At 37.9% G+C, this 9,741-nt stretch overlaps 1 protein-coding gene across 3 annotated transcripts; it reads right to left on the minus strand.

Annotated features, from left to right (window-relative positions):
- Nucleotides 1-3,782: 3,782 nt before the first annotated feature.
- Nucleotides 3,783-8,540, minus strand: LOC131243486 (protein FAR1-RELATED SEQUENCE 5-like). 3 transcript variants are annotated; one of them, XM_058242881.1, is made up of 4 exons: nt 4,493-7,150; nt 4,223-4,372; nt 4,032-4,125; nt 3,783-3,869 (listed from the first exon to the last, which is right to left on the minus strand). In XM_058242881.1, the coding sequence occupies exon 1, from the start codon at nt 5,600-5,602 to the stop codon at nt 4,598-4,600; it is 1,005 nt and encodes a 334-aa protein (XP_058098864.1). In that variant the 5' UTR covers nt 5,603-7,150; the 3' UTR covers nt 3,783-3,869; nt 4,032-4,125; nt 4,223-4,372; nt 4,493-4,597. The 3 variants fall into 3 exon arrangements, 2 of the variants coding, with proteins under 2 accessions (XP_058098864.1, XP_058098853.1); XM_058242870.1 differs by lacking the exon at nt 3,783-3,869 and adding an exon at nt 8,344-8,540 and having other exon boundaries at nt 3,898-4,125; nt 4,493-6,944; XR_009170099.1 differs by lacking the exons at nt 3,783-3,869; nt 4,493-7,150 and adding an exon at nt 8,344-8,524 and having other exon boundaries at nt 3,898-4,125.
- Nucleotides 8,541-9,741: the final 1,201 nt, after the last annotated feature.

Genomic DNA, 9,741 nt, shown 5'->3' on the forward strand with positions numbered 1-9,741 from the left:
GACGAGGTTATATTACAAAGTGATGAGATTCACTAGACAAAGTGACGGGGTTCACTAGACAAAGTGACGAGGTTGCAGTGCAAAGGACGAGGTTGCAGTGCAAAGTGACGGGGTTGCAGTGCAACGTGACGAGGTTCAATAGACAAAGTGACGGGGTTGTAGTGCAAAGTGACGGGGTTCACTAGAAATAGTGACGATGTTGCAGTGCAACCCAACCATTAGATTGTTGAAAAAAGTGACGGGTTGCCGAACAAAGTGATGGGGTTCAATAGCAAAGTGAAGAAGTTGCAGTGCAAAGTGACGGGGTTCAATAGACAAAGTGACGAAGTTACAGTGCAAAGTGATGGGGTTCAATAGACAAAGTGACGAAGTTGCAGTGCAAAGTGACGGGGTTCAATAGATAAAGTGACGAGGTTGCAGTGCAAAGTGACGGGGTTCACTTATACAAAGTGACGGGGTTCACTAGAAACAGTGACGATGTTGCAATCCAACCCAACCATTAGATTGTTGAAAAAAGTGACGGGTTGCCGAACAAAGTGATGGGGTTCAATAGACAAAGTGACAAAGTTGTAGTGCAAAGTGACGGGGTTCAATAGACAAAGTGACGAAGTTGCAGTGCAAAGTGACAGGGTTCAATAGACAAAGTGACGGGGTTGTAGTGCAAAGTGACGGGGTTCACTTATACAAAGTGACGGGGTTCATTGGAAATAGTGACGATGTTGCAATCCAACCCAACCATTAGATTGTTGAAAAAAGTGACGGGTTGCCGAACAAAGTGATGGGGTTCAATAGACAAAGTGACGAAGTTGCAGTGCAAAGTGACAGGGTTCAATAGACAAAGTGACGAAGTTGCAGTGCAAAGTGACGGGGTTCAATAGACAAAGTGACGAGGTTGTAGTGCAAAGTGATAGGGTTCACTTATACAAAGTGACGGGGTTCACTAGAAACAGTGACGATGTTGCAATCCAACCCAACCATTAGATTGTTGAAAAAAGTGACGGGTTGCTGAACAAAGTGATGGGGTTCAATAGACAAAGTACACTCCAACAAATTCCTCGGTTGGAAAGATGAGAGTGTGATTCTTGTCTCGATAGGGTAGAAAGGGCTTATTGATAGTCTTCGAACAGACCACATATGCCTCAATAAAGCAAAACATGCTATCTAAGTCCTTGTCATAAGATTGTTGAAAAAAGTGATAGGTTGCCGGACATGTATGTGCATGCTAGCTATTTATTATTTGGATATGGGTGAAATAAACACAACAATGCTAGACAGTGACTGGATTACTGGATAAAGTGACGGGGTTCATTAGATAAAGTGAAGGCGTTGCCAATTAAATTGAAAAGAAAATCCAATCATTCAGGTGTTAACCGGAGCAATCTTGGAGATGAGGCCTCTTTAGTTGAAATTTGATAAAATAAATATGTGAAGAAATTTGAAATATAAAGTACCAGAAAGAGGATAAAAAGCTACAGATAAAAACTGTAGCAATATATATTTAGCTACAGATTAGATCCGTAGCTGATTACTCCTTGAGGTTGCACTAAACCTGATTAATCCTTATGACATTAGAGGGCTTAAGGTCATGATTACAGATTGATTTGAGTTCAAGGATATCCAATTTCTATAGACATTTCACACACCCACAATCCCATTGTAAGGGAATCTTGCACATGATCTATAGTTGGACAACATTTCGTAAAATATTCAGATACTACACATTGACACCAAATGAGTAAATAGTGTAATGGAAACCAACTGTGGACATGCCAACAATAATCCACCTCTGGATCAACATTATTCAGTTCCTCATATCCCCTCCCAACGGCTGTAAAATCAAGGGCAACTGTGGACACCAAATGAGTAAATCATAGATCCTTTAAGTGATCATGAGATTTAAGAAGCAAAGGTCGAAGTTCCGCACGAGCCTCCAGCAATCTCTACAGTATCACATTTTCAGCAATCTCTGCAGTATCACATTTTCAGCAATTAAATACAACTACTTAAAAGAAATTTGAAGAGAATATAGCATGAGCACTAAAAGAAAAAGCCTGCATCACTATTCCACTAACCTCAAGCAAGTATTCCACCCTCTTATCTTCAACATGATCTAGAACATATTGCAGCAACTCCTGTCCAAATAATTCATCAGAGCATGCATGTAGCTGGATTCCTAAATTAGAGCAGATTGGTGATTACTATGATGGACATGAAGGGCCCGTTTGGCCGGGCGGATTGGAACCACCTGTGTTTTGGAATGGTCTGATTTTCTGGATATGGGTGAACTTATGAATGGAATGTATGGCAAACACACCACAAACTACAATGAAAAACAGAACTGAATCAATCAAAACAATATCTTTAAAATACCTGCTGCAATCATACAAATGAATGAATAGTACACAACTCATCTTGATGCCCATTCTCCCTCCTCCTTTACCCGGGCTTGGGACCGGCAATGCAAGGAATTGCATTGGCAGAGTTAAAAAGGGGTTTAGGCTCCATTTGGCTTGTGACGACCAAATGAATCTAATATGTTTAAAAAGGGACTTAGGCTCCATTTGGTCCTAAACTTTCAAGCAGTGGGCCCACAGAGATGGTTGGGAAAAGAATTATGGCAATGGTCCACATTCAATGAGGCCAAAGATCTAAGAGCAGGATCTTCAAATCTGAAAAACCTTTTGGATCCGTCATCCATGCTTTGGCCCATCAGATCAATGGTCTGGAATCTAATCACCAAACCATGGGCCCCACATTCACAATTGTGAGCCAAAGCAAACAGTACAATCGCTGAGGCCCAGGACCATATAGTTCCAAGACAAATAACGGTCAGCAGAGTGCTTACAGTCAACAAGATGTGCTAGGTGCCATATATTTCTGATCCGAGTCCCATTAAACTTCAGAACCTGTAGATTGTAAGTAATGATATATCATATACTGCCCTGGATGGAGACATCAAAATTCAGTAGGAAGCAGGAGAGATCACTTGCCTGCTGATTGCCCATATCCTCATACCCGATGTCTACTTCATTTGCTAAGACCTATATGAAAGCAAGGAGTACAAGCTTAGGCATTCAAAAGAAAACAGGAGAAAAAAAATGCTTAATTTGATAGTTCCAAAACTACTTCTAATAAGCAAATCCCATTGCACCGAAGCATAACATAAATAAAGAGATGTCTCCTTTGTTTAGAGGAAAACAAAGCTCAAGACATGTGGCAGTTATGTTCCATACGATTCTCCATGGAAGTGTCTGGGAAGATTATTAAGCTCATGCCTTCGAAGCTGGAAGTAGGCCATGACCGGGAACAGTCAGTTTTCAGAATCTACTAAGACATTCTGCTGTTTTACACCATGGGAGACATCTGGGAAGTGCACCTGATGCTCCAGCCACAAAGATGACCTGGTTGGGAAAAATCAGGCTGTCAATTCATTAGATGGGCTACTAAGACATTCTGCTGTTTTGTACCATGGGAGACATCAGGGAAGTGCACCTGATGCTCCAGCCACAAAGATGACCTGGTTGGGAAAAATCAGGCTGTCAATTCATTAGATGCTCCAGCCACAAAGATGGATAAGGGATAAATTTTTAAATCAAATGGTCCTAAAAAAAGGGATCAAAACAATCACTTCATGACTATCTAAAATCATTGCCATTGGCAAATATCACACACACACACACACACACACACACACACACACACACACAAAAAAACCCAGTATCAACAATCCATGGGATGGATAAAGAAAAAAAAAAAAAAAGAGTTCACCAAAATAGGCCAAGGCTAATAAAATCTAAACATCGAAATGCACTATAACATCTCCTCTTGCAAGAGCTCCTTGAAGAAGAGTGGGGCCCATCATCAAAAGCCTGATTGAAAACCATAAGTTTCCACATGAAATCTCAATCATATTCAACTCTTCAAAAACCAGAAGCCCATCTCATCATCACCAGCCCAACAAGAGGCAAAACCCACAAAAGCTTTATGGTTTTTATTCCTCTCTAACAACCATCATCATTACATAATAGTACAAAACCTTTATGGTTGTTGTCCTTCTCTTCCAATTATTGAACTACTACTACAACCTGCCACAGGATGTTGGAATGCTGCGTAATTTGTAGCATTCTGCATATTAATCATTCCATGAATCGAAGTTAGTATCATAAAAATATAAGAGAATTAATATACATTATTTAAATTTATCATAAATGCAATTCCTTACCTTAAGTAATTGAGTGAAACTTAAATTATTAGGAAAGTGAATCGAGGGTTGGAGATGGTCCTGCACGGATTGATGTGGTTGAATGACGGAATGAGATAACGCTGATTGAAAGTACATAGTCACGGGATCCAAACAAACACCATTGTATCCCTAATACAACTAACAGCATGAAAATCAAGTTCACAAATAAATATAAATTTATCATTTATTTTTTTAATTGATTTTAAAATATTTAAATTTATACATTAAATCAAGATAGTTACAATGTACCTTTGTGATACATGTATGATAATGGATTGGATCTGACGCATCTCTGAGATCTTCATTAGTAGGGTATAGCATTGGTTCACTTTTCTGCAATTTCTTTTGGCGTTTCTATGTTTTTGCCTTTTCTAAACAATTCTTAAATCTACGTCTACCACGACATTGCTCTTTTCTCTTGATTTTATAAGCTTCTTCTTTACCTTCATCAATTTCAGCTCCTTTTCTTTTAATTACACGATCTTCTTTGTTAAAGTCATTGAGATTCCTCATTCTTGTTTCGTGAGCTTCTTTTTTTATCTCAATGATTTTGTCTTTCAACTGTGCATTGTCAACATTTTCAATTACACAATCATCCTCTCTATAACTCTCGTTATTATTGCAACAATCTTCAATGGAAGATATTCCTTTTAATTTTGCTTTTTCTTTAAATATTTTTTGCATTTCTTGATGCATCAACTCAGAATATTTAGTAGCACATTGAAATGACTCTTCACTTTCACAACCCATTGATGACAACTTAACAAAGTTGGAAATCAAGCTATTATAACGATAAGAACGTAGTTTCTTAGAGTCTCCATCCAAGCCACAATCTCTATTAACCGACGGAAAGGAATATGAAGCAGCTTCTATGGTCCACCTCTTTAGGATGTATTTCGGTGGCAGTCTTGTGAGGGTATGATTTGTTGCTTTTAATATATGAGAACATAAAATACCCATAAATTCAAACTTTCTGCAACTGCATTCAAAAAACTCATCCGTTGAGTTCACGGTAACGATGTGGAATCTATGATTTTTACTTTCACGTACTTGGTATTTAATCACCATCCCAGACTCTTCTAATTTTTCAACAGTTTGACCAAGACTGTTGGTATACTCAGACTGGAATAATTTAAAAATGGTTGTTGTGTAGACACTAGCTGCATGCTCCAAGATATTAATAGGAAACGTCACAGTTGGTGAACTTTGAGTCATTTTGAAATTTGCTTCTAATCCGGCGTTCGTTCTATCATCCACCAATCGTTCGAAGTGTTCAAGAAATCTGAGAATATTTTTCCCTGGATGTAAGTATCTTTTCAAATCCTTGTTCAAACTTTCGCAACGTTGTGTGCTTTTCATATCAGCACAAAATACTTTTTTTCCATACACTAATGCCCACTTTTCTTTTTCATTGAATAATTGCTACAACCATGTATTATTTGTAAGATCATATTTCTGAATCATTGTTTCCCATGCATGGTGGAATTCACCTTCATCATCAAAACCATAAACACATCTACTAAAATCTTTGCCAAAAGATTCAGAAGAATTAAATAAATGACTTAGGTGTTTGCACGCATTTTGAAACATATGCCAAACACAAATACGGTGAACTGTTCTTCTTAATTCCGTTTTAATCGCACTTGACATCGCCTCATCCTGATCTGTTAGAATGGTTTGAGGCATTTTTCCAAACATTACATCACAAAAAGTTTTAAACAACCATCTGAAAGAATCAATGGTTTCATCATATAGAAGTGCAGCCCCAAAAAAAATTGTTTGTCTATGATGATTAACACCAAGAAATGGTGCAAATGGTCGTCCATACTCATTTGTTCTATATGTCGTGTCAAAACAAATCACATCTCCAAAACGATCGTAATCTAAAATCATTCTTCCATCTGCCCAAAAAATATTAGTAATACGATCTTCAGAATCAATTTGAATAGAGTAAAAGAACTTTGGATCTTCAACTTGCTTTGTTTTGAAAAATTGCAGTAGATTCTCAGCATCGAATTGGTTCATTGCATTCATCCTTTTTGTCCGTAAGTAATTCTTGAAGTCTACCATATTATGTCCAACATATTGTCGACCACCAGCTTGTCAGCTCATTAAATCGAATGTTGCTTTTGGCTTTATACCAGATCTGTCGCAGTCATCAGCTACCATTACTTGAGCTACAGAAAGTTTTCGTTGTGATCTTAGTAAATGTGATTCTTCTGGAGATGCAAGTATATGATTATGATCACTATTAAAATTGGTAATTTGATATTTACCGTTAACTCCCAACCTAATTGTCATGTATGCCTTACAACCTATTCTTGTTTCATCGCGGTGTTGCTTCACATTTACGTCACATTTATCAGATGGTCGTTTACCTTCTCTAGAGCAGACGAACTTTCTCATTTTCACTACACTCGTCTTACGGTCTATAGTTCTAATATCAATCTGAACACTAAAACCGACTTTCCGTCCATAACTATTGTAAAACTTATATGCATCTTTTTCTGTTTCAAATTCATTACCAATTTTCAAATTAGATGCATTTTCATCTATGTCTGAATCACTCGTATATATATTAGAGATTCTTAATTCATTTATATCATTTTCTGATTCAATGTCTATATGAGGTTGTGATTGAGACGTGTCCTCCACCTCACGTGGTGTGCATGATTTGAAGAAATTTATACTTTCCATTGACCTGAAAGGCAAAAATAGTGTTTGAAAATAAATGACCTACTTTACAACAATAATCTAATCAATTTATGCATACACATGGCATATTAATTTTTAGTTCTAACTGCAAATTATTGTATAGTGGCAAAATAACATCAAAACTAACAGTGGTGGAAATGTCAATATCTTGTAGCTAAAGCTAAGGCCAAAGCTAAAACTAACAGTGGTGGAAATGTCAGAACTAATAGTCTAAATAATGTCCCCATATTCATATAATCAAACAATCGTAAATATTTGTCCATCAAGGACTCATAACTCAGCTTAATGTTAATTACTTTTATATCACTCATATAAAGTATTAATGTTTCTCTTTGATTTAATTCAAGATCTAAAATATTTTCAAATTTCTAAATAGATACATAACCATGCAAGTTTGTTACTCATAGGGATGTCAATGGGCTGGGTTTAATGTAGACAAAATCAAATTTTTGAATAGGCCCGCTGGAAGAATTCAAAATCCATAGGCTCCGCCCAAGAACTTTTAGATTCATACTTTTAGCTGAGGGAGATATGTAGTTAGGGATGTTTATTACATGGGGATTTGGCATTGTACTTGACCATAAACATGTATTGTCATCAAGTAAGCTTCCTGTGTAGATGGGTCAAAAACACTGTTTTAGGAATCTGTTGGGCTGCATGTATAAAAAAAATAAATGGGACTAGTGGTCCTAATGCTTTTATTTAGATACTTATGGGTCCCCTTGTTTAGTGATCCAGATTATTTGTCTAATGCTCCTCAAAATGGGCTTTAGGATTTCAATATACAAATTTCAAATACCCATTTCGATATGGATCTTTTAGATTCATGTCCACTAATATTGGAGGGAGAGGAGTGCTCAACTCATTTTCAGGCTGTCTACCAAACGAGAGGAGTGCTCAACTCATTTCAGATAAGGGTAAACAAACAAGACATACTTAGAACGTACATGTGCCATAGAAATCAATCTATCATCATCAATATATAACCATATAAAATAAAAACAGAAGAAATCTATCACCAACCACGTTACCTATCTTTATATCACATTAAGTGGAAACAATGCATAAGTGGAAACAACTTAAAACATTAAAAATTCGGATTCGCCATAGGAAGAATCCTGAAAATTTCCTATTAGTCTACATGCATACAGGCAATTCAAAAACAACATCCAATGTTCCTCATTTAATAATCTACATTAGAAAAAAAAAAAAGAAAAAAAGATATACTGCAGGCATTGGAGGCAGATCATACAATGATCGCTTATACCAGTAAGTAAAATATGTCATTGTCTATAGCCTTGGGGAAAAAAAAAGGGATTTTAAATGGAGGATAAAATATATAAAATAAATAATCTGTAAAAAATTAAAAAAAAAAATTAAAATACCTGTGAGGTGGGGTGGATCTTCGATGGATGAATAGACGAAATAGTAGAAATCGACTATCGGCTGCTCGGTGGAAAATGGGCGAGAGGAATTGTGAGAGATTAGGGAAAGAGGGCCTCCGATCGTCAAAAGGAAAAACCCCTCTTTTTCTTCCGCTTTGATGAGATCTATCTCTAAAAGGAAAGAATTTGAAATTAGAAACGAGAGAAGAAGAAATTCTGAAAAATCTCCGAAACCGGAAATGGAAAGTGCCGTTAGTGGTGCCATTGCCGTTAGGGAAGACGGCAGAGAGATTTTCATATATATATATATATATATATAACGGAAACAGATGGGCTAGTCCTACGTGGAAGGAGCGGTGAGGTGGACCAATGAGATTGCGGGAGGCAGAGACTCTCTGCCTCCCGGAGGCAGAGGATCCCGACTCACCTTCTAGACATTGGGGGAGGGAAAAAAACACAAAGGCTGAGTTGGGATATGCTGCTGGATTTACTTGTAATAATTAATCTAGTAAAGAGGAACACGACTAAATTGAGCGACAGCGGAACCACCTTAAGCTTATGGCGGCCAAATGTGGGGCCCACGTGATGTGTCAAGGACATCCAACCCACCCATCAGATGTGTCACCTCATATTAACCCCAGGTGCCAAAAATTAGCCTGATCCAATACTGAAGTAGGCCACAAGACAGGTTTCAGTGTGAGGGGTAGCCCACCCTTTGATTTATCCCATCTGAATTTTTTAAACGGGCTAAATTTTGACCCTTCATCATAATCATATGAAGGTTCTGAATTGCCTAAATTTCATATATACGATATGGTGGCCCTCCACACAAATCAAGGGTGGATATTTCCCCCAACATTTCTGTGGTGTGGCCCAACCAATTTCACAGATCAGCCTGATTTTAGGGCCTTGGGAGTGGCATAACACTGACGCAAATGATGGATGGTTAGTCGACAGTACTACGGGTACAAGTTAGTTTTATGAATGCTAATTTAGGTTATAACCAAATTGTAATGCACCCATCTGATAAATCAAAAACTACCTTTGTCACCGATAAAGATCTTAAATGTGTTCGAGTGATGCCATTTGGGTTAAAAAATACAGGGGCGACCTATCAAAGATTGGTTAATAAGATGTTCGCTCACCAGATCAGGTGTAATGCTCGTATCCTAGTCCATACCGTTCCTTAGATTCCCGCGAACCTCCCCGTCGAATTCCAATGACCCACGACCTGTAATCGGCGTTTGCGCGCGACCCTAAGTCGCATCCCGTATATCTGAGTCAACTCGACCCGAGACTTGTACTCTAGCGACCGTGCCATCGCTGCGGTTCTAACGCCCCATCTTGCACATCGATGCGATACCCAGGCCAAGAGTTGTGGGCCCGCATTTATTTCGA

This window comes from Magnolia sinica, chromosome 1, assembly GCF_029962835.1.
Source record: "Magnolia sinica isolate HGM2019 chromosome 1, MsV1, whole genome shotgun sequence".
In the NCBI taxonomy this organism is placed as follows: domain Eukaryota; kingdom Viridiplantae; phylum Streptophyta; class Magnoliopsida; order Magnoliales; family Magnoliaceae; genus Magnolia; species Magnolia sinica.